General features: G+C 41.0%; 1 protein-coding gene across 1 annotated transcript in view; it reads left to right on the top strand.

The window, feature by feature from the left end:
- ELMO1 (engulfment and cell motility 1) overlaps positions 1-25,114 on the top strand; it is a 551,203-nt gene that overhangs the window by 246,849 nt on the left and 279,240 nt on the right. The window contains exon 14 of the mRNA XM_027102174.1: positions 21,244-21,348. Coding sequence (XP_026957975.1) covers positions 21,244-21,348 — 105 coding nt within the window. The remainder of the gene's footprint in view (positions 1-21,243; positions 21,349-25,114) is intronic.

Raw genomic sequence — 25,114 nt, forward strand, 5'->3', positions numbered from 1 at the left:
TTATCCATTCATCTGTCGATGGACACTTAGGTTGCTTCCATGTCCTGGCTATTGTAAATAGAGCTGCAATGAACATTGTGCTACATGACTCTTTTTGAGTTATGGTTTTCTCAGGGTATATGCCCAGTAGTGGGATTGCTGGGTTCTATGGTAGTTCTATTTTTAGTTTCTTAAGGAACCTCCGTACTGTTCTCCATAGTGACTGTATCAGTTTACATTCCCACCAACAGTGCAAGAGGGTTCCCTTTTCTCCATACCCTCCCCAGCATTTATTGTTTCTAGATTTTTTGATGATGGCCATTCTGACCGGTGTGAGGTGATACCTTACTGTAGTTTTGATTTGCATTTTTCTACTGACTGGTGATGTTGAGCATTCTTTCGTGTGTTTGTTGGCACTCTGTATATTTCTTTGGAGAAATGTCTATTTAGTTTTTCTGCCCATTTTCAGGTTGGATTGTTTGTTTTTTTGATACTGAGCTGCATGAGCTGCTTGTATATTTTGGAGATTAATCCTTTGTCAGTTGCTTCGTATGCAAATATTTTCTCCCTTTCTGAGGGTTGTCTTTTCATCTTGTTTATGGTTTCCTTTGCTGTGCAAAAGCTTTGAAGTTTCATTAGGTCCCATTTGTTTATTTTGTTTTTATTTCCCTTTCTCTAGGAAATGGGTCAAAAAGGATCTTGCTGTGATTTATGTCATAGAGTGTTCTGCCTATGTTGTCCTTTAAGAGTTTTATAGTGTCTGGTCTTACATTTAGGTCTTTAATCAATTTTGAGTTTTTTTGTGTGTATGGTGTTAGGGAGTGTTCTAATTTCATTCTTTTACATGTAGCTGTCCAGTTTTTCCAGCACCACTTATTGAAGAGGCTGTCTTTTCTCCATTGTATATTCTTGCCTCCTTTATTAAAGATAAGGTGACCTTATGTGCATGGGTTTATTTCTGGGCTTTCTATCCTGTTCCATTGATCTATATGTCTGTTTTTGTGCCAGCACCATATTGTCTTTTTTGTTTTACATCTTTATTGGAGTATAATTGCTTTACAATGGTGTGTTAGTTCTGCTTTATAACAAAGTGAATCAGTTATACATATACATATGTTCCCATATCTCCTCCCTCTTGCACCTCCCTCCCTCCCACCCTCCCCATCCCACCACCCCAGGTGGTCACAAAGCACCGAGCTGATCTCCCTGTGTCATGCGGCTGCTTCCCACTAGCTATCTATTTTACGTTTGGTACTGTATATATGTCCATGCCACTCTATCGCTTTGTCACAGCTTACCCTTCCCCCTCCCCATATCCTCAAGTCCATTCTCTAGTAGGTCTGTGTCTTTATTCCTGTCTTACCCCTAGGTTCTTCATGACATTTTTTTTTTCTTAAACTCCATATATATGTGTTAGCATACGGTATTTGTCTTTCTCTTTCTGACTTACTTCACTCTGTATGACAGACTCTAGGTCTATCCACCTCATTAAAAATAGCTCAATTTCATTTCTTTTTATGGCTGAGTAATATTCCATTTTATATATGTGCCACATCTTCTTTATCCATTCATCTGTCGATGGACACTTAGGTTGCTTCCATGTCCTGGCTATTGTAAATAGAGCTGCAATGAACATTTTGGTACATGACTCTTTTTGAATTATGGTTTTCTCAGGGTATATGCCCAGTAGTGGGATTGCTGGGTCATATGGTAGTTCTATCTGTAGTTTTTTAAGGAACCTCCATACTGTTCTCCATAGTGGCTGTACCAATTCACATTCCCACCAGCAGTGCAAGAGTGTTCCCTTTTCTCCACACCCTCTCCAGTATTTATTGTTTCTAGATTTTTTGATGATGGCCATTCTGACTGGTGTGAGATTATATCTCATTGTAGTTTTGATTTGCATTTCTCTAATGATTAATGATGTTGAGCATTCTTTCATGTGTTTGTTGGCAGTCTGTATATCTTCTATGGAGAAATGTCTATTTAGGTCTTCTTCCCATTTTGGATTGGGTTGTTTGTTTTTTTCGTTATTGAGCTGCATGAGCTGCTTATAAATTTTGGAGATTAATCCCTTGTCAGTTGCTTCATTTGCAAATATTTTCTCCCATTCTGAGGGTTTTTTTTTCGTCTTGTTTATGGTTTCCTTTTCTGCACAAAAGCTCTGAAGTTTCATTAGGTCCCATTTGTTTATTTTTGTTTTTATTTCCATTTCTCTAGGAGGTGGGTCAAAAAGGATCTTGCTGTGATTTATGTCACAGAGTGTTCTGCCTCTGTTTTCCTCCGAGAGTTTGATAGTTTCTGGCGTTACATTTAGGTCTTTAATCCATTTTGAGCCTATTTTTGTGTATGGTGTTAGGGAGTGATCTAATCTCATACTTTTACATGTACCTGTCCAGTTTTCCCAGCACCACTTATTGAAGAGGCTGTCCTTTCTTCACTGTACATTCCTGCCTCCTTTATCAAAGATAAGGTGACCATATGTGCGTGGGTTTATCTCTGGGCTTTCTATCCTGTTCCATTGAAGTATCTTTCTGTTTTTGTGCCAGTACCATACTGTCTTGATTACTGTAGCTTTGTAGTATCGTCTGAAGTCAGGGAGACTGATTCCTGAAGCTCCGTTTTTCTTTCTCAAGATTTCTTTGGCTATTCAGGGTCTTTTGTGTTTCCATACAAATTGTGAAATTTTTTGTTCTAGTTCTGTGAAAAATGCCAGTGGTAGTTTGATAGGAATTGCATTGAATCTGTAGATTCCTTTGGGTAGTATAGTAATTTTCACGATGTTGATTCTTCCAATCCAAGAACATTGTATATCTCTCCATCTGTTTGTATCATCTTTAATTTCTTTCATCAGTGTCTTATAGTTTTCTGAGTACAGGTCTTTCGTCTCCTTAGGTAGGTTTATTCCTAGGTATTTTATTCTTTTTGTTGCAGTGCTAAAGGGGAGTGTTTCCTTAATTTCTCTTTCAGATTTTTCATTGTTAGTGTATAGGAATGCCAGAGATTTCTGTGCATTAATTTTGTATCCTGCTACTTTACCAAATTCATTGATTAGCTCTAGTAGTTTTCTGGTAGCATCTTTAGGATTCTCTATGTGTAGTATCATGTCATCTGCAAACAGTGACAGCTTTACTTCTTCTTTTCTGATTTGGATTTCTTTTTCTTCTCTGATTGCTGTGGCTAAAACTTCCAAAACTATGTTGAATAATAGTGGTGAGAGTGGGCAACCTTGTCTTGTTCCTGATCTTAGTGGAAATGGTTTCAGTTTTTCACCGTTGAGGACAATGTTGGCTGTGGGTTTGTCCTCTATGGCCTTTATTATGTTGAGGAAAGTGCCTGTATGTCTACTTTCTGCAGGGTTTTTATCATAAATGGTGTTGAATTTTGTCAAAAGCTTTCTCTGCATCTATTGAGATGATCATATGGTTTTTCTCCTTCAATTTGTTAATATGGCGTATCATGTTGATTGATTTGCGTATATTGAAGAATCCTTGCATTCCTGGAATAAACCCCACTTGATCATGGTGTATGATCCTTTTAATGTGCTGTTGGATTTTGTTTGCTAATATTTTGTTGAGGATTTTTGCATCTGTGTTCATCAGTGATATTGGCCTGTAGTTTTCTTTCTTTGTAACATCTTTGTCTGGTTTTGGATCAGGGTGATGGTGACCTCGTAGAATGAGTTTGGGAGTGTTCCTCCCTCTGCTGTATTTTGGAAGAGTTTGAGAAGGATAGGTGTTAGCTCTTCTCTAAATGTTTGATAGAATTCGCCTGTGAAGCCATCTGGTCCTGGGCTTTTGTTTGTTGGAAGATTTTTAATCACAGTTTCAATTTCAGTGCTTGTGATTGGTCTGTTCATATTTTCTATTTCTTACTGACTCATCTTGGCAGGTTGTGCATTTCTAAGAATTTGTCCATTTCTTCCAGGTTGTCCATTTTATTGGCATAGAGTTGCTTGTAGTAATCTCTCATGATCCTTTGTATTTCTGCAGTGTCTGTTGTTACTACTCCTTTTTCATTTCTAATTCTATTGATTTGAGTCTTCTCCCTTGTTTTCTTGATGAGTGTGGCTAATGGTTTATCAATTTTGTTTACCTTCTCAAAGAACCAGCTTTAGTTTTATTGATCTTTGCTATCATTTCCTTCATTTCTTTTTCATTTATTTCTGATCTGAAAATTATGATTTCCTTCCTTCTGCTAACTTTGTGGATTTTTTGTTCTTCTTTCTCTAATTGCTTTAGGTGTAAGGTTAGGTTGTTTATTTGAGGTGTTTCTTGAGATAGGATTGTATTGCTATAAACCTCCCTTTTAGAACTGCTTTTGCTGCATCCCATAGGTTTTGGGTTGTTGTGTTTTCCTTGTCATTTGTTTCTAGGTATTGTTTTATTTCCTCTTTGATTTCTTCAGTGATCTCTTGGTTATTTAGTAGTGTATATTTTAGCCTCCATGTGTTTGTATTTTTTACAGTTTTTTTCTTGTAATTGATATCCAGTCTCATAATGTCATGGTCGGAAAAGATTAAGCTTTGAGATTTTGAAATATCTTAGTTTCGTAAGTGTGAACCTTCCCTTCCTTTGTATGTTCACAAATATTGACGTTACATTTCTTTTTCAGAACATCTGAAGTGTGTCAGTTTGAATACTTACGTGGCAGGTTAAAAACTCTTTTCTTTTCTCCTCTACTGAGTTTTACTCTAAGAAATTCAGAGATCAGATATAAGGATGATCTTCTAATTGAAAAAGGGAAAAACAATGAGAAAACAGTCTACATTTGCAACCCAACTTGGCTCAAGTCGTAGCTATTTTTTTTCCTTCTTTGAAATGTGTAGTATTATTGTCAATAAGTTACTACGAAAAAAATTCAAAACTTGGAAAGTAGGTAAAAAGTAGAGTGGCATATCCTTTCATTATTGTGCTGGAGCATTAAAAAAAAGTCTGTCCAAGGATAATTTAATTCTCCAGGAGAGCAACCTTGTGTTTGACTTGGTTGTTTACTGTTACTAGGGCCTAGATACTGGGAAATGATATGTTAATGTGTAGTTTTTAGCTGGTAGAGCCGCCCAGTAGGAAAGCTTACCCCAAGTGTTGTAATGCTCTGTAGGACATTAACCAGCTTTGTAAGTAACCTACTAGTCTTTTACTCAAATTCTTTTTGCAAATGCTACAAACACCTTCCCCCTCACATGCTGTTTGAACCAGCTTTATCATCCTGCTGGTTTCTTCATTATTGAGCTGAGTAAATCTTGATACGTGTTTATTCTGTATTTTTATAAGAGTCCTGTTATTAAATTTTTGACCATTTTCCTTTGTCAAGATTTTAATCTGTCTCGTGAAACAGTTATTACCAGGCGCTATGATATATATTTGTAGATTGACAAGTGTGTGTGGTAGTAGTTCATAGTAACCTGAAAGCATGGTAATGCATGTTTACCAGATTGTTTACCAGCAATCTACCAAAAGTAGATTGCTGAGGCTGTATGAGTTAGACATTTATCCAGTGATTCCAATGTGATTAGGAGATGATTCTACTTGTGCGGATGGGAAAGTTTCAGGAGATGGAGCTGGGCTTGTTTAAGGGATTCTAGCCAGAGCTGGAAGTGTATACAGAAGTCTGAGAGCCATCTCAGGAAACAGCCCTAGGGTGCAGGGGTGCCCTGTTTTGTGTTTACTCCTTTAGCGCCAGGAGTGGAGTTTTCTAAGCCCTCAACCATGTACGTAGTGGTTCCCTGGAGTTATCACCCTTTTCCTTCAGGGACTATCATACATTAAATTTATTCAGTTCAGGTCACCCTCTCACACCCTGATTATTCTCTCATTATACCTCTCCTGCAATCAGTCCTATTTTTCTCCTTCTTCCTTTCTTCTCTCTGCCTCTCTATCCATTAAGGTATGCTCCCTGACTTGGAACAGTATGGCAGATGGCATTATGTTTAACTGAGATATACATTTGTTTGCTTACTTCAAGGCTTTCTATAATGTCTTAGAAGCAGCTTTCACAGTAACTACCAATCAATGAAACACACAAATCAGTAGAGTGAAATTTCCTATGTATTTGAACACTGCATTGATCACCTTCTCCAGTGTGCCTAGCCATTTTCCTAAGATGATAATTAAACTATCTCATATTTGAAGTGGTTTAGGGACACTAGTTTTGAAGTGACAGAATACTCAAAGTACAATGCTGCATGACCTTAGGTAACTCGGCACCTGGAAGTCAGGTAAAGTGTTGCTGAATGTATAAATGAGTGGAAGAGGAGAAATGCTCTTGAATCTTCTTTGCCAGAAGTCCCTATAAATAGAACAAGTTACTATGCCTGTGGGAGACTGAAATTTTCCACTCTTGAATGCAGGGAGTTGGGGAAGGTACAATATCCCCCAGGATCTTTGGGGAGCTTTTGATTCTTTAATTAGTTGTTGTCTGATCCTGTTGGCAGATTCCTGGGGTAGGAATCTGTTCAACAGTGTCGGGAAGGAGGCCCCCTTAGCATGGTATTGGTGAGATCCTTGAGTAAGTGTGGGCTGAGCGTAGTCTAGGGAATCGGATCCGTGGGGCCAGTGAGAAAGCCGAACTTCGAATTAATGGCGTCGGAAGCCTATGAGTTCAAGGTCCCTTGATGTCTTGAGGGGAACCAGACCTAGAAAAATGACCAGGGTTTCCGAACTAAGGATCTTTGGCAGAAGGTAGGGGAGGACACTGATGCAGCTCTAGATGGAAAGTGAGTAACCCACAGCTACCATTTACCTGGGGGTTACCTGGCTCTCTGTTCAGGGTGTTTTCTTTACATCATCCTGTTTGATCTTAACCAGGCCAATGAGAGAGGCAATGCCTACACAGTGTTATGGGTGAGAAGTGGGTTTTAGAAAGTGAAGTTTCTTTTCTAAGAGCGTCAACTAATTTTGAAGATTGCATTGGAACCTGCGTTGGTGTCTCTCCAGATCTGGGCCGCTTACCACCACGCCGTGCTGCCCCCCGCCTGTGCTTGTTTGGCCCTTTGAGGTTAGCCAGGCTCTTTACTGATGAAGTCCTTGTCAGGCTTGAAGGACCAGAGACGTTCCTGTCTGTACAAAGACACTTGGGGTGGAACATTTGGAGGATAAGCCCCATGAACATGGTGGGCACAAGACCCAGGAAGGCTTTCTTCCTGGACACTGTACTCCCAGGAGGGGGCCTCTCTAGGGTCTTTTGGGGGGCCAGCTGTGCTCCCTTTGAGCTGTTCCTTGATTTTTCCCATCCCACCCCCTGCACCTGGGACCACTGAGGGAGGTACCACCTACGCCAGCTTTATTGGTGAAGAGAGTACTTTGTGAACGAGTAGACTCATCCTGCCGCCTCTGCCTGTTGTCTGATGCGTGAGAACTCGACAAAGCTCCTTCCCATCAGGGCGCTGAATGAAAAAATCGATCCTTGACTGGAAAATGGGGACTGGGAGAGGAAATCATGCTCTTCTGGAGACGAGGGAGGAATTTATATAAATATGCTCCGAATGGTTTTACAGACTGCCCATGTATGCACTGAGTCTGTTCAAGAAAGATTCATTTGCGGAGGATTGAAATATTCCTATTAATATTCCTTTTCTAAGAGAAACAGAGGCATCTACTGAATTTCATGAAAGGTAATATGAAAACTGATCTCCAAGGATCTCTAATATTTGGCTTCCTCTTTTGTTGTTGAAAGTACATTTCAGTTCTCCTTTACATGCCAGCGTACAGCAGAGGCAAAAGCATAATCAGTATGAAAGTAATAAATGTTAGTGCCCATTTGTGATCCTGGCAGCAACCTCTTTTCATCTTACGTTTTATTATTCTGTACTTTTGAAGGTGCAAAGTCCTAAAGCTATTAAACCTACATTAGTTTGCTGTGGTCAAATAAAATTAATAAAATGTAGACTCTCTAAATTTAAATCGTAATTTTGAACTATTTCAATCGGAGAAACATAACAGCATATAAAAGGCATTCATGTGTGTACCCATCACTCAGATTTAATAGATGGTAACATTTTGCTATATTTTCTTCAAACATCTTTATTTGGGGAGGGGGCATGAAACAGGACATTACATATTCAGTCTATGTCTCTCCCTGCCTGTCCCCTTTTCATCCCTCCTCTGTCTTATCGTGATGCAGATACATATTATTTCCTTGCATGTTTTTGGACTTTGAAAACATGGTTGTGGAAATTTCGAGTCAAATTTTCTTCACAAATATATTTTGTGATAGCATCACTTTAAAGCCATAATGTATATTTTTAAAGTTATTTTTTTCTGTGGTGTATAATTATCAAAGACCCACTTGTTAGAGGAGGTTGAAGTTAGTAAAGTAACTACCAAAAAATAAATTAGATTTTAAGAGGTTAGTTCTAGTTTCTCCTGCCCATCTTACTGCCCTCAGCCTCTGAGTAACCTGATGGATCCTTCCACGTGTGTGGGGCCTTTGGGACAAAGTTCCCAGAGCACCTGAGGTTTGCAAGACAACTGAGAAGTTTTTTTTTTTTTTTTAACATGGAAGTTTTTAGTTCTGTTTAATCTGTTTGCTAAGGTTATGGGCACCTTGGCATTCACATGCTATTTATCTAACATTTCCGAGAATTCTCATCCTCTTTCAGGGTTTATTGCTCTCTGATGAGTAACGGTCTCAGATTCTTATTTTTCAGATCCTTATTCTTAGGACTGAGAAAGTCACAGTCACTGTGTCTGCAGATGGGTAGATTTACATGAGCAAAACCAAACCAAAGAGAGGTTGCCCGCTTTTTGTTGGCCTCCTGGGAGTCACAGCCAGGAGGGGAGATATTTCCCGTTGGCTTTTGCTGATTTCACAGAGGCGGGAGGTGGTTACAAGATGCACTTTAAAAAGTTCATTTAAAAAATCAATTTTAATATTTATTTTCAGACTAAAACTATGGCACTCCCTCAGGTCTTTTTATCCTCAGCCCCCTGCTGAGTCCCTTTGGAACTGCTTCCATTGCATTCTCCAGAAGGCCGTCTCCTTTCACGAATTTTTGAGACGACTGGAGGTGATTGCATCTGTTTAGCTTGACCATGTTTTGGTTGAACCACGTGAAATTCCATTTTAGTAGGTCATAAATGGTCATATATTGGCAGTTTCAGTGGTTCTACCCCACATATTTGGGGAACTCTGAACATTTACAATTCAGCTTTGGAGCTGGAAGGTCCCATCAAGATTGTCCAGCTCTCAGCATTTACAGGTGATCGCCCTTGGGCTGGCCCAGGATTGCCCTTTCAGTGGTGAAGTGACTCATCCAGGCCGAAGCTGTGATCATACAGTTTCCTGACAAATGAAGTGAAGTGTGCTGTGGACTGTCAGGCTTCAGGAGATGCTGGCTTAAAGGGGTTATGTTAAAGGAGCGGGGTCCTTTAAGCCTAGAGGGCTGTACCCTGGTAGGGCAGGCAAATTGAGCAAACACCCTGCAGCTCAGATAAGATCAGACAAGTACCTCTTCCTGGCCTCCTTCATCTGAAGGAAATGTCTGAATTTACATACTTTCTGAAATGCTGTTAATCCAAGCTGTCCATCTGCCTGCATAGGACTTACTTGGGCAGGTGGAGATGAGCCTTTCTGCTCGAGCACATCCCTTGGGCACAGCTGGACGTGAGCTGCAGGGAGGGCTTCAGCAAGGGCTTGGGAGGCTCCAGGGTAAGAATCCAAACTGTATCTCATGTTCTCCTGCAGGATGGTCTCTGTTTCCTTTTAGAGAACAGTGGGCACAGCTCTGATCAAATATAAGTAAAAATCAATGCATCCTCATTAGAGAAAATTAGAAAAATATGGACACGTAGGGAAAAAAATTTTCCATCTTCCCACCACCACAAATAATTACTATTAACACTTTGGTAAATTTCCTTCCAGTTTTTAAAAGCATTTTTTAGAAAACTCACAGTTACATGCTAAATATATATCTTGATATTGCATACATATATATGTAATATATATATATAATATAATAAGAATGTATTATATAGAGAGTACTCTATAAAATACACAATGCCAAGGAATATATACTACTATTGAAATTCTATATAAACTACAACATATATTTTCTATTCCTATTTTTTTCATTTATGATAACTAAGTACTCTATGAAGAGAATTTTTAAAGGCTGTGTAGTATTCCATCAAGTGATTTTTTTTTTCCCCCCACTGCATAGGTAGCCAATTCTCCTTTTAGAATAGTAGTTAAGAAATGGACTCTAGTACATCTGGATTCAAATTTAAGCATAATGGGTTGTGTGAATGTGGGCGATATCCTTAACCTCTCTACACCTCAGTTTCTTCATTTTTAAAATAAGCATAAGAATTCTGCTTATTCTGGTATGGAAAAAGGGACCACAGTGTCCAAATTTAAAAGCCAAGACTTTGCCATTTACAAGAGCTGCACTGAAGGGGGGAAGCAGGAGAGTGCTTACCAGACACAATCCAGGTCCCTAACTCATCAAACTTACAGGTAGTCTTATATAAAGGTATATAAAATAATAAAAATGTATATAAAAGTATAAAGGTCTTATATAAAAGTGTATAACAGAACCCCTCCGAGGTTTGCCTTTGGTCAGCAAGGGGAAGGGGCCCAAAGACACCAAGATGAGGCCTTGAGTCACAAGTTAAGGCTACTGAAAAGGTTCATCTCAACATAACATTTGCAAGACACAGAATTTTGTCCAGCTAAAACTTGGGCATCCTTAAAATCATTACGATATTATCCAGGGGAGCAAAACAATGAACATTTACAAAGGGCTTATGTTGTCCAGGAAGCAAAACATTAGCATTTCTTTGTTAATTGAGATTTTTAACTTTGGTTAAAGAGGGACTGATTTTCTTAACTCATTGAATTGCCTTGAGAACAAACACTTAGAAAAAGGTTTGGCAAACTTTTCTTGTAAAGGGTCAGGAAGTAAATATTTTAGGCTTTGTAGGCCAAATGCCAAACCAGGCATAGACAATATGTAAATAAATGAGCATGGCTGTGTTCCAACAAAGCTTTCTTTATGGACATTGAAATTTTAATTTCATTTTAATTTCATGTAATTTTCACGTGTCAGAGATAAGTATTTTCCTTTTGATTAAAAAAAAGATTTTAAAAAGGTAAAAAAAAGACAGGAAACTTTTAAACTCACAACTCTACAAAGTTGAGTGGTAAACCCAATTTAGCCCGTGGGCCAAAGTAACCCATGCCTTAGAACAGTCCTTGGCACTCATTAAGTGCTGTGTGTGTGTTAGCTGCTACTTCCATGATTAAAGTTATCACTATCATCACTGTCTCTACCCTAGCGCCATGCAGTGCTAGGCCCTGGAGGAGGGCAGGGCTGCAGTACACAAGCCCGCGCATCCCTTTGACCTCCTGAGAGTCCATTAGTAGCAGCAGTAGCTTGATCAGCTCCTGGCTCCATTGTGGCAGAGAGGTTTCATCTCCCATGTACGTGGTGGTTCCCTTACCAGAGGCTGCCTGGAGAGCTTTGCTGGGCTGGAGGGAACAGGTTTCCAGCTTGACTAGCTAGACCAGCCCTGGAGTGATGGGAGCACACATTCTGTGTCCTTTTTTTTTTTTTGCGGTACGCGGGCCTCTCACTGTTGTGGCCTCTCCCGTTGCGGAGCACAGGCTCCGGACGCGCAGGCTCAGCGGCCATGGCTCACGGGCCCAGCCGCTCCGCAGCATGTGGGATCTTCCCGGACCGGGGCACGCACGTACCCGCGTCCCCTGCATCGGCAGGTGGACTCTCAACCACTGCGCCACCAGGGAAGCCCCATTCTGTGTCCTTTGATGGAACTTTTAGCCTGTGCTCTTCCTGGGGATGAGTGGAAAAGGGAGACAGAGAAACCCACTGTGCATAACTGGTGCTAGTCCACTTCCTGTTTTAAAACTACAAAAGGTGGGCGAAAAGGGAGTTCTAAAAAGATCGGTGAAAAAGGAGCTGGGAGTTAAGGGAAGAAAGAGTAGGGTGTTGCTAGCGCAAGCCACAGTGCTTGGGTCGTTCATAATCTGGCATGCACTCAGCTCAGTAGAAAAATTGCAGACATCTTTATAAACCTTGACAGCATTATTTCATTATTCATGAAGACTTTTGTTTTTTTAACCATAACCAGCTTCATTTTAAAGATTTATTCCCAAGACTTTTTAATTGCGTCTTCATGGTAATTCTTTGGATTGACTGTTAAATCAACATACCAAATAAACAATATTGGAGTTTACTCTTTTCTTCGGTAAGTCTCAACTCTGCTTCTTCAAGATAATGAAGTGAGAGTGAGTCCAGATTTTCATGAATTGAATACACGGCACTGCATGGCCTTTCCTGATCTTTTGAGAGTAATTTTTAAAAGGACATTGTTTTTTAACTAAGGAAATTTGCCTTAAATCCAGAATTTTCTATGTGAGAGCTTCCACAGTGTGCATGTGTGAAGTTACTTATGCCTGTGTGGTGTGTGTGTGTGTGTGTGTGCGCAAACATGCATATTTCAAAGCTATATTATTAAGGATTTTTTTTTTAATTTTATGAATTTATTTATTTGTGGCTGCGTTGGGTCTTGTTGCTGCGTGCGGGCTTTCTCTAGTTGCGGCGAGTGGGGGCTGCTCTTCGTTGCGGTGCATGGGCTTCTTATTGTGGTGGCTTCTCTTGTTGAGGAGCACAGGCTCTAGGCCTGCGGGCTTCAGTAGTTGTGGCTCGCGGGCTCTAGAGCACAGGCTCAGTAGTTGTGGCGCATGGGCATAGTTACTCTGTGGCATGTGGGATCTTCTCGGACCAGGGCTCGAACCCGTGTCCCCTGCATTGGCAGGCGGATTCTTAACCACTTGCGCCACCAGGGAAGTCCTTGTTAAGGCTTTTAATAATTCACTTCTGAGACAGAAGTTCTGTGAAGACAAGTACTATTTTGTTTTGAATTAATCTCTGGATGAAATTTATCATGTCTGTCTCCCATGGTGCCTTGCACAGTAGTAGAAATCCAAAATGATTTGATGAGAGAAGGAATGAATCAGGGGCTGCAAAGTATCTCAAGGTCATTTACTCCAATTCTCTACCCTTTAGTTCTCTGGACATTATTCCTGCTGGACATCCTGCTTCAATATTTCTAAAAACTCACTTCTCTGCTAATCCTGTTTCCTGTAGCTGCCCACACAATAATATCAGTCCTTCAGATGCCTAAGGACAGTAGTGGTCCAACTCACAACCCCCATCCTACCTCCACATATACTTTTTTCCCCTGGGCTAAATATCTAAAGGTTTTTTTTGAACTTTTCTGATATACCCTACTGTTTAGATATTTCTGCTTCTTCCTGGCCACGCTTTTGTACATGATTTCCTGTGTGTCCGGAGCTGGCTCCCAGGGTAGCCCCCAGAACTGTGTGTTGTGTCCAAATGTGGCCTCAGCTGGGCCCCGTCGGTGGAACTCTCCTCTGTTCTTCTTGCTGTTCTTCTGTTAATAAATCCCAGCCTGTCAGAGCCTCCTGACTGCCACTCAGAATTGACTCATCTTGGACTTACACTGCCAACTCTAACTCTTAGTTCTTAATAATAGGATTGGTCATGGACGCTCCTAGGTTGCAGAGCAAGCCCAGGGAGGGGGTCCTGGTGATAGTGGGTAGTTGTGGATGGTCCCAGAGCTCTAGAACCAGAGGTATTCCCCAAAAGATTAGTTGTGGACCTGCCAAAGGAGGGAAGATGGAGCCAGGTTGAAGGTCAGGAGAACGAAAGGGTAGCAGGTGGATGAATGACATTAGAGAGATTAGCAGAGGTGTTCCAGAGGCCAGGCAAGGAGAAGAGAATGTACAGCTGAGAGGGAGGTACGGCACGGAAGCCAGGTAGTTTAGAATCTGTTGGCCTGAACCCGTAACATCTTCCTGGGTGTTTCTTTCATGCAGATCCTTTGTACTTTACCTAAAAGAATCAAATTTTAATGATATGGAGCTGGGATCTCATGAATTATTTGTAAGCCAGATTTCCCTTGTTCTGTAGTAGATGTGTTTTTGAATTTTTTTAAAAAAATTTTTTATGGGACGTTACATTTCTCTGATTAAACTTCTTCTTGATAATGGGGCCCATCTTCCTATTCTCCAAAGGCCGTTTGAACCTAAATAGGAAAAACAAAAGCTGCAGAGCTGAAGTGGTGACTCTGCCACTTCTAACCATGCTGTTGCACAAGTCACAAGTTCTCACCCCCATCTGTAGGAAGAGAATAATAACATTTACCTCATTCATAACTCGCCTCACTGGGAAGATTAAATGAAATCATGCCTTTGGAGTGTCTGGCATGACACCTACCTGTCCCTGGTCACAGTTATTTTTCTGCCCCTCAGCATACCACCTTGCCCACTCTTAGGTCAGATTTAGTAGGCTGCCTTCTCTGTATTCATGCAAACTATTCATTTTTATTGAATTTACTGGAGAGGGACCAAGAACAGAACCTGAAGATGTCTAAAGGCTACGTCTAGGACTCTTTGGAACATTGATCCATGTTGGGGGTCACAAAGTCGGATGCTGTCAAGAACTTCCTTATATAAATGTGTGAATCAGCCAGGTGAGAGAGTGCTGGGCCTGTGTCAGCTCGGAGAGTGCATGTCCTCCCTAAAGCAGGCATCCCAATAAAAGCCGCTGCAAACCAAACACTTCGATACAGGGAATCAAGGTTCCAACTCCATCAGTTGTTGGGTATAGATCCCTAGAATGCTCTTGCATTGGGTTACTGTGGCTTTAGAGGTTCTCAAAGTATGATCCAGAGACCATCAGTAGCACCTGGGAATGTGTATGAATGCAGATTCTCAGGGCTTACCCAGACCTACTCAACCAGAAACTGGATGGGGGGGTGGGGTGCAGCGCCAGCAATCTGTTTGAACAGACCCTCTAAGAGATTCTGATCACGTTCAAATTTGAGACCCACTGATTGGGGAAAGTGTTCTCAACCCTGGCTGGACTTTGGAATCACTTGGGGAGCTTTAAAAGTAAAGCTGATTTTGGGTATCAGCCTGGACATCAGAATTTTTCAGAGCTCCCAAGGGGATTTTCAGGGACATCCAAGGTGGATAAGTACTCTTCTAGGAGCCTGTTGAAACACCCACATACCCTTTCTCCTGAGTGGGGAGGGGAAGAGTGGGAGGCACGTGTAATGTGGCACAGCTCCCAAGGGATCTGCTGCAACCATCAAACCCTGCTTCCCCTTGGAGAACATGACCTTAAACTACCAGCCTCAAGAAAGAGCTTTGAGGGCTTCCCTGGTGGCGCAGTGGTTGAGAGTCCGCCTGCCGATTCAGGGGACACAGGTTCGTGCCCTGGTCCGGGAAGATCCCACGTGCCGCGGAGCAGCTGGGCCCGTGAGCCATGGCCGCTGAGCCTGCGCGTCCAGAGCCTGTGCTCTGCAACGGGAGAGGCCATGGCAGTGAGAGGCCCGCGTATCGCAAAAAAAAAGAAAGAGCTTTGATAGGGCCTTTCCTAGACTGAATGAATATTCACTTAATGTGATTTGTTTTAAAGGTTGCTTTTAATGCTGTATTTGTTCAGCAAATGTAGGCACTTGTATAGCACAAATATTAACTCCTAAATCCTCCAAGGCTTTCCCTGTGATATGCCATCTGGCAGGCATTATTGTAATCATCTCTTTATTATCCACACTAATGAAGGACTAGCATGGCATTGGTAATTGAGAAACACAGATCATTTACAAATCATTCAGGCTAGTGCCAGCACTGCTTCCCCAACCAGGAATCATTCAAGACTAGAAAATATTGACTGATGACAGTTTCCTACCTTCTCTGTGGAGGTACTAGTAATGTTATTTTAGTCAGAAATTTGAGCAGTAGGAGAAGTGAGAGGCTTCTAAATTAGAATTCCTTTTTCTGAATGAGGACGTTTCAGTTTTCTCAATAAGAGGCCAAAGCACAAAGCAGATGAACAGCAAGTATATTTAAAATGCATTGACCTTTGGAACCAGTCAGTTCAGAGCATGTTATAGTAGAAGGTGCACGGGATTCAAGCGATCAGTGGATCTGGATTCTAGATCTTACTTTGATATTAACCCGTGCTATGTGAGATGTGCCATTCCAGCCATCAGCGGGTCTCAAAATGTGGTCCTCAGACAGCGGCATCTGCATCACTTGGGAACTTGTTAGAGATGCAGGTTCTCAGGCCTCTCCCCAACCCACCTGAATTAGAGACTCTGAGGGTGGGGCTGGCAATTGGTGCTTCAACAAACCCTCCCAGAGATTCAGTTCGGATGCCTGCTCAAGTTTGAGCACCGCTGTTCTCCAGGCACTCAGTTTTCTCAACTTCACAATAAGGTGACAAGCCTAGTTTATATTTGAGGTCCACTTCAGCTCTCCAGTGGCCTTAGTGTATGGTTCTGGAAGGTTGAAAGAGTCTCTGTCATAGACCTTGAATGTGCGATTGAAATAATTCAAGTAAAAAACTGGCATGTGTGTAACAGAAGAGAAACAGATCTCTAGGAACTCTATACACAAACCCCATATAGGATGCTCACTTTATTTTATTTATTTATTTATTTACACCTTTATTGGAGTACAATTGCTTTACAATGGTGTGTTAGTTCCTGCTTTATAACCAAGTGAATCCATTATACATATACACGTATTCCCATATCTCTTCCCTCTTGCGTCTCCCTCACTCCCACCCTCCCTATCCCACCCCTCTAGGTGGTCACAAAGCACCATGGGATGCTCACTTTAAATAAATAGTGCTATCTTCAGTTGGTTGGTACCATTTTCTGAAAGTGAAAAAACCTTGGTGCTTTGGAAAGGGAAGTGGCCGCTCCTCCTTTCTCCAGGGGCTGAGAGCTGCCTGATGTGATTCACAGAGCAGCACTTCTACAGGCTCTAACAAATGGCATTTCAGAAGGATGTACAGGGGTACGCAGGCTTTGCAGTAAAACAAGGGATATTTTCAAGTCATTTATGAAAGCTCTTGCAGCTTCCATTTCAAGACAGGTGGGAAAAAATCACATGGAACAAGAAAAGAAAATAAATCTGTATCCAGAGCATCTCATAAATAAGGAAGGAGCGGGGGTCTGTTGGCCTTGCTGGGTTCTCAGAGTATTTTTGTAACAGTACAGAAAGCTCTCAAATGTTTTGGCAAGTAATTCTTATACTGTTTCCGTTATCAAAATCTATGCTTGTAAAATTATTTCGCTGGCTGTTAAAACCAAAAGAGAAAAAGGAAACAATCATTTCAAGGAGAGAGAGGCTGGGAAGATGATACTCAGAGTTAAAAAAGAGAGAGACAGAAAAAAAGAATATAGTTCACCCACAACTGCAAAAATTATGTTTCATCTAAAACGCAGTGACACTTCATAATTTAGAGCGAGTCATAGAAAATCGAAGGCAATTTTCTAATTGGCTTTTGTTTAATTAAAAGCCTATTTGTTGGAGACAATAGGACCTGGTTTGTTGGACTTGAGAGAGACTTTGTTATGTCTGGGAGGGATGGAGAGATTATAGCCTTTATTGAAAAGGATGGATCGCAGACCCACTTTGCCTGAGCAAAGCATGTTGATTGAGGAGAACCACAACGATGGGGAACCTGCACTGGACATCTTTGTGAAATTCCCAGTGGTGTCTGGTTGAGCAAAAACTTGACCCTAAAACCCTGGTTAAAAGCCTGTCCTCTGAGTTCAAATTCTGGCTCTGCCACATACTGGCTCTGAAACTCTGGGCAAGCTACCCAGATGCTCAGTGCCTCAGTTTCCTTCTGTCAAAAGAGGAAAATAATAGGACCTGTCTTGTGGGAATTTTATGAGGATTAAAAGTTAGTATATGCAAGGTGCTTTATATAACACCTGCCACATAGCAGGCATTACTTTATTAGGACTATTTGCTAAATAGCCATATGGATCTTTAAAAGAACTCTAAAAATGTGTTATACCGTTTCATAACTGTAAGACCTTAGAAAGCAGCAGTGCCCTATTTGATACCCCCATTGTGTGCCTAAGGAGGTGTGTGATTGATGCAAAGAGGCTTCCAGGGCATCCTGGGAGCACAATTCAAACAAGCCTGATGATGCTTAACCCATGGGGGGCTTCTCCCTGGTCAACTTCACTAACACATAGCTTTGGGGGGTTGTTCAAACAAGATTCAGAGAAACTAATTTTTCTCATTTGATTTCCTTTCTGTGTATTTATTTTTGGAATAGATTCATAGACCAACACTAGAAATAGCTCTCAAATAAATGTCATATTTTTCTCTCTTATATTTGGCACACTCTCCTTTGTTGGCTGGACCGTGCTGTGTAGCAGCTAATACTGATTAGCCTACGTTTTTCTCAAATCAATTTTTCTCAGGCTATATAAAGTCTAAATGCTGGCAGTACTAAAACAGATGCATTCAACTTATAAACTGGTGGTAAGGAAAAAGGTATGGACGAAAGCACGCTGAAACATATCGTCCAAGCAAGACATTGCCTGCTCTGCGAAATTCAAGTTGCCAGGTCCTGGGCAAGCTTCTTATCGCATCTGCACTGCAGTTTCCTCACCAATAAAATTGATCCAGCCACTGAGGAAAACAGTATGGTGCTTCCTTCAAAAACTAAAAATAGAACTACTGTATGATCCAGTAGTTCCATTCCTGGGTATATATCCGAAGAAAACAAAAACACTAATCAAAAAGATACACGCACCCCAGTGTTCATAGCAGCATAGCCAAGATATGGAAACGATCAAAGTGCCGTCAACAGATAAATGGATGAAGATGTGGGGTATGTGTGTGTGTGTGTGTGTGTGTACACACACACACACACACACACACACACACACACACACACAGTGGAATACTATGCAGCCATTAAAAAGAATAAAATGTTGCCATTTTCAACTACATGGATGGACCTGGAAGGTATTATGCTCAGTGAAATAAGTCAGATGGAGAAAGACAAATACTGTATGCTATCACTTATGTGTGTAATCTGAAAAATAAAACGAATGAGTATAACAAAACAGATGCAGACTCACAGATATATAGAGAATACACTGGTAGTTACCAGTGGGGAGAGGGAAGCAGGGAGGGGCAGCATAGGGGTGCAAACTACTATGTATAAAATAAATGAGCTACAAGGATATATTGTACAGCACAGGCAATATAGCCAATATTTTATAAAAACTTTAAATGGAATATAAGCTATAAAAATATTGAATCACTATGTTGTATACCTGAAATTAATATAATATTGTAAATCAACTATATACTTCAATAAAAATTACAGGTAAGAAAAAAATATGAGATAAAAATCTCCCATAGTTCCACTACCTAGAGATAACCATTTAACATGTTGGAATACTGTACTCCAGAATTAAAAAAATAAAATAAAACGGGGTCATATTATTAAAAAACAAATAATAAATAATAAAATAAAATGGGGGTAACAATAGTGACCACCACCTATTAGATGAAGTAACACATGTGAAACCCAAACTAGTGCTAACCCCAAGAAGTACTCAGCAAATTCTAACATTTTTATGTTTCTTGTGTTCATGGAAATTGAACGTATCGAAGTCAAAATAATAAATGTATGCATAATGAGGGAAGTTCCACTATTCTTTTCTTAAGAACTGAAAATATCATAAAATCTTTCACTGCAAGTTACTTCTGAGACTACATCTCTGATCGTTTATTTCCAGCATTTTGATTTTCCCCTCACTATTGAATACGGGCCTGAGCCTCTTACACCAATGAGTATCAGATTAAAGCTGAAACCCACTGCATTTGATGTGCCCAGTGATTTTCATTTTTGTTACAATTATATTTATTTTATGAACTATATCTTTCTTATCATAAGTAGTATACTTTTGTATTTTAAAAATGTTCCAACGTCTTAACAAGCAAATCAGGGTAAAATGCTAAAATAAAGTATCGGAGTCACTACACTGACCCAACTTGCTCTACAGATATGGACAGGAGGGCTCTGGAAATTGTGGAACTGTGGTCAGTAGGCAGCACCACTGTCCTATAATTTTAGGTGTTGTTTATTAGCTCATAAAAAAATTTCAAATCAGCATGCAAAAGACAGGTTCTGTGCACTCTTGAATAATGTAGAAAAGTGTGGGTTGTTTGAACCTTGAAAAAGTGAACAAAATGTCCTTCCTGTACTTAAATTAGAAAAAATTACAGCTGACCAAAATTTCCCTTCCAAATCAGAGAGCCAAGCTGTTTATTAAGAAATATTCAGGGGCTTCCCTGGTGGTGCAGTGGTTGAGAGTCCGCCTGCCGATGCAGGGGACACGGGTTCGTGCCCTGGTCTGGGAAGATCCCACGTGCCGCGGAGCGGCTGGGCCCATGAGCCATGGCCGCTGAGCCTGTGCGTCCGGAGCCTGTGCGCCACAACGGGAGAGGCCACAACAGTGAGAGGCCCGCGTACTGGTAAAAAAAAAAAAAAAAAGAAATATTCAGGAAGAAAACAAAAATATGTCCTTTCATAAAAATTACCTAGATTATGAGATAAGAGCAGTTTTCTTTAATATCTCTTTAACTTTTCCATTTTTTGAATGTAAGAATGACTTCCCTTATATCATTAGCCATTTAGATCTGAATTTTCAGGACAGATCTTGGTCATCATTTTAGACAATTAGCAGTGGAGAGTGGTTTACTGCCCTGAATAGGGGTCTCGTGGTGTTTACTTAGTGATCTCCAGCATATGGAGAATTTGTTGGGCATATTTATAACTATTGTTTGTCTTTGTGGTTCTTGGAACAGTGTGGGTGACCACAAGGCCAGAACACTCCCTGCAAGTAGGCAGATGTTAGCACCCTGTGGACCTCTGAATTTTATAGAGTGCCTGTGCTCAGAGACCTACAGACTGTGTAAGTCTGGAAAGTTCACAAACACCATGGACAGGTGTGTCCATACCTAACCCTCACACACGAGGATGAGGAAGTTAAGGTGAAAAAAGGTAAATGGCAGAGATGTGGCTTCATCCCAGGTTTTTCTCCCCAAATGCTGTTGGTTCTGCTAAAGCACAGCCAATAATGTAAAAATACAGTTTTTACATTATTTTCCTTTCCTGCAGTGTCACATGTCTAAGAATAATCCCATATTTCGATCTTCAGCTGAGTTTCCCAACCCTGGGTCTAGAAGCTGGTTTTGCTCTACTTGTAGAAGGAAGCCCTCTTTGCCACCCTGATCGGTTCACATGGAGATAGCAAATGTCATCCTACTTGATTATTCGGAGCTTACCTTGTGGTACTTTGGTCTTCTGGAGGGAAATCAGATCTCTGGCGGTTGGTGAAATCTGCTGAAGAATTAACCTGATCAAACATTTTGTTTTAATCACAGAATCATGTCAACCCTGCCATGGACTTTACCCAGACACCTCCTGGGATGTTAGCTCTGGACAATATGCTCTACTTCGCCAAGCACCACCAGGATGCCTACATTCGGGTAAGCGCACAGCCCCTTTCAGCTATTGTAGGGTTCTTACTGAATTCGAATTTCACACTTATGGATATGGAGGGATTACTTTTAGATGAGTGGCCCCAGAGATTGGCTTTTGTCACTTAGTAAAGTAAAAATGAAAATTAAATGAAATTAAAGAGCACCAAAATAGGGATTTTTAACTTTTAATTTTTTCACATGACATTTAAAAATATATTAGATATTGGAAAAATATTTTATATAGTTTATATGATTATGACAAAAACTCTTAGCCTTAAATAATAAAGAAGAGAGACAAACTATCTACCAAAAACCTGCATGATCCCAACGTTACTGAAAACCACTTAGGCTTATTTGGCTTCTTGAAAAGAGGCCCAGGATTCTGTCTAGCACTGCTCTGTTCAATCTAATGCTGGAGGTACAATCAGATAAACAGAAAGAGAAGTGTGGGAGGGACGGGGAGGGACGAGAAATGCCTTCTCTCATTTCATAACAGATTAGTGACACTCCAGCTACTAAGGCAATGCCTTTGTGGGTGGGGCTGAGGAAAACAGAAGGCCACCAGCCTATGCAGAGCAGGGGCGGGAAGGACAAAGTGCGAATGAATTGGAGCATAGGGACAGTGACAGAGAAGGCCTGCGAGTCAAGGCTGCTCCACTGGAGGCCCTGGATTTGTGCTGACCCCTGTCCCCTGTCCCCAGGGAGAGGAGCCCAGGTTCAGTCGGGCGAGGGATACAGATCCACGACTGAGATGAAGGAGGATATGAATAAATGGGATAAGGGCATTGGCAAGTGGTTAAAATGATGACTAGATATAAGCTTAGGAAATATTCGATGAATGAATATCCTAATGCAGGAAGAGTAAAGCTGAAATCAGAGTAAGGTATGGGCCTGTACCTCTGATATTCTCTGTTGGCTCCCTCTTGACACTGGCTTTCTGGAGACCAGGGTTCAAAACCTGGCACTGTTGTTACCTGGTAATGCAAATGGGGCCATTCCTTTTGACTGGGCTATAGTTTCTTCTCCAAACTAGGGAGCATTAGTCCCTGAAGGAGCATTTGGAAATGTGTGGGCGTGTTTTTTCGGTAGTCATCATGCCCATTGCGGTGCTACTGGCCACAGCCCTCTAAAACATGGGACAGTCTGCACCATGAAAAATTGTCCTACCCAGTAATGACCCCTTTGAAAAAAAAGTCATGCCAGGCCTGAATTCCCTGTAAGCACTATATTTTAACTTCATCTGTTTTTCTATATATGCAATTTGACAAGCTTTGACTTATATTAAAACATTATTTGTACTTTAATTATATGAAGGATTTTGTGCATTTCTCTGAATGGTGTTATGTGCTTCTCAGGTATTTGATTAGAAATGCAATTTTCCATAAGAAAATTGTTTTTTCATAAAAGTTTAATTTGGTTTATATGTGTATATATTTATTGCAAAGATTTTTTTCCTAGGAATGTAATCTGCTCTCACAGTAAGTAATTTAATATTTTTGAGGTACCTTGTGGTATAGCCTCGGAGAGTTGAGTGTGAAAAGAAGAAGCCTAGCAGAAATTGAATTTAGCATTACCTGATTACCTGATTAATGTTTGTGGATGAATGTTTCTAAAGGTAGAGGGTATTGATTCTGAATGTATTGTTAACTGCATAAGAAGCATACGTCTCAAGAAGAGTAATTTAACATTTTAATCCCATTTTCTTCACTGTGTTCTCTAAACTGTCGTAAGTGAAATTAATACCATGGCAACCTGACAGAACTTTATATCTGATGGGAACTTAAAAAGAAAATCCTATTTGAAAAGAAAGGTGTGGACTTTTTTGTCCACATGCACTTTCTTTCTGGTTAGACTGAGAAAGGAATGTTTTCTCGAAAGTGTTCCTTTCCCAATGTGTTCTGTGTCCCATCTGACTTTGGGACCATTAAATGCTGCATGGAAAGCTAAAGCTATTTACATGAATGAATGGGGTTAGGGGATCATATATAAAGCTGAGGCATTCTGCAAGGAAGCATTGTGGTGACTTATGAAAACAGATGTCCCAGTGGTAGTGACATAGTGATGGAGACAATGAAAGTGGTCATCCCAGACAGCTAATTAAATTTTGATCTATGAGCTGAGTTGTCTTTTCTGAAACATAAAGATGGGCTCTTGGTTTTTTAATAAGCTTACATTTTGATAAAATTTCCTTTTTTTGATGAGGTAAATTTCCTGTCTGAATGCAGTTATTCATTTATTATTTATATCTTTCATTCAATAAACACGTATTCTGTACCTAAATCTATAGTCTCACTTTTCACTTTGCCAGTCAGACTTATGGTTGAGATTTTCAAAAGGAATTGTAACACGCACACACACACACACACATATTCCCTCTTTGACCTTGACACGCCCATGCCCTCCAGCTATCCTGTTGCCTCAGACAATGTATATTTTTCCAAGTTGTCTTCTTACCCCGTGTTCTAACTCCCCTGCTGCTCACTTTTCAACACTGCACCCATCACTTTCTAGAAGCTGTTCTGCTACATGGGGAGCCCTCTCCTCTTCCTTCGTCTTCTTTGTCCTGCCATTGACGCTGGACACTTTCCATTGGCTGGTTCTCCCTTTTTGCCTGCAGCCCTTGCCGTCTGTCTTGGTTCTCTCCTTGGCTGCTTCTCTTAGTCTCTCTGATGGGTTTCTCTCCCTCTGCCTGCCCATCAAATGCACATAATCCTCACGACTCTGTCTGTGGATCTTTTTTCTTTTTCAGGCACCCAAGCTGCACATGTTTACTGACTAACTATCAAATGGCCTGCAGTGAGGGAGGGGATAGAGATTCCCCAAGAACAAGTCACTCATTGTCCTGTCATTGAGGATTTTACCGTCTAGCGATGGAAGGAGGGGTAGTTGGAGGAAGAGTTAAATGCCAGCCCTTTCCAAGCCACTTAGAATGGATTTTGATTGGGCAGGAGTGATACTGGGGGCACAGAGGAGACTCATAAACACAGATGTGGGAGTCAGGTCAGTAAAACTTCCTTCAAGAAGTGGCATCTAGGGCTTCCCTGGTGGCTCAGTGGTTGAGAGTCCGCCTGCTGATGCAGGGGACACGGGTTCGTGCCCTGGTCTGGGAGGATCCCACATGCCGCGGAGCGGCTGGGCCCGTGAGCCATGGCCGCTGAGCCTGCGCGTCTGGAGGCTGTGCTCCACAACGGGAGAGGCCACAAGAGTGAGAGGCCCGCATACCTTAAAAAAAAAAAAAAAAAAGTGGCATCTACACTAAGGCCTGTTGGATAGTACTAGTTATCAGGTGAGGGGAAGGGGGATGTGAGAGAGTACTCCAAGCAGAGGGAAACGTGAACAGAGGCATAAAGGTGTGTGCTTTGTTCAAGGAACCACAAATAGTACAGCATGGTTAAGACAGGGAGTGGCAAATATGATCATGGCTTGGGAGGCAAATGTGGGCTAGTTCATTAGGGACCCTCCACACCGTACTAAGGTGCTCGCTTGTGCCTTAGCCCAAAGGCAGTGAAGAATTTCTGAACTATTTTAAGTAAAGACGATGAGAGTTAATTTTAGAAAAATCACTCTCCTGCCAGAAAACAAATGTGAGAAATCAAGACTAGCAGCAAAAATAAAATTGGGGAAATTAGAGAGAAATGATGGTAACTTGATAAGGCTAGTGGCTGTGACATTGGGGAGAAGCAGTTTGAATGAATTATTTTGGAGCTAAGGTAAACTAGACTCTCTCCAAGGAAAAGGGAGGTACTGGCTTGAGTGGATGGATGGTGGTGTC

The sequence above is a fragment of the Aethalodelphis obliquidens genome, unplaced genomic scaffold (assembly GCF_003676395.1).
Source record: "Aethalodelphis obliquidens isolate GAN/ISIS:26980383/991018 unplaced genomic scaffold, ASM367639v1 scaffold5, whole genome shotgun sequence".
In the NCBI taxonomy this organism is placed as follows: Eukaryota; Metazoa; Chordata; class Mammalia; order Artiodactyla; family Delphinidae; genus Aethalodelphis; species Aethalodelphis obliquidens.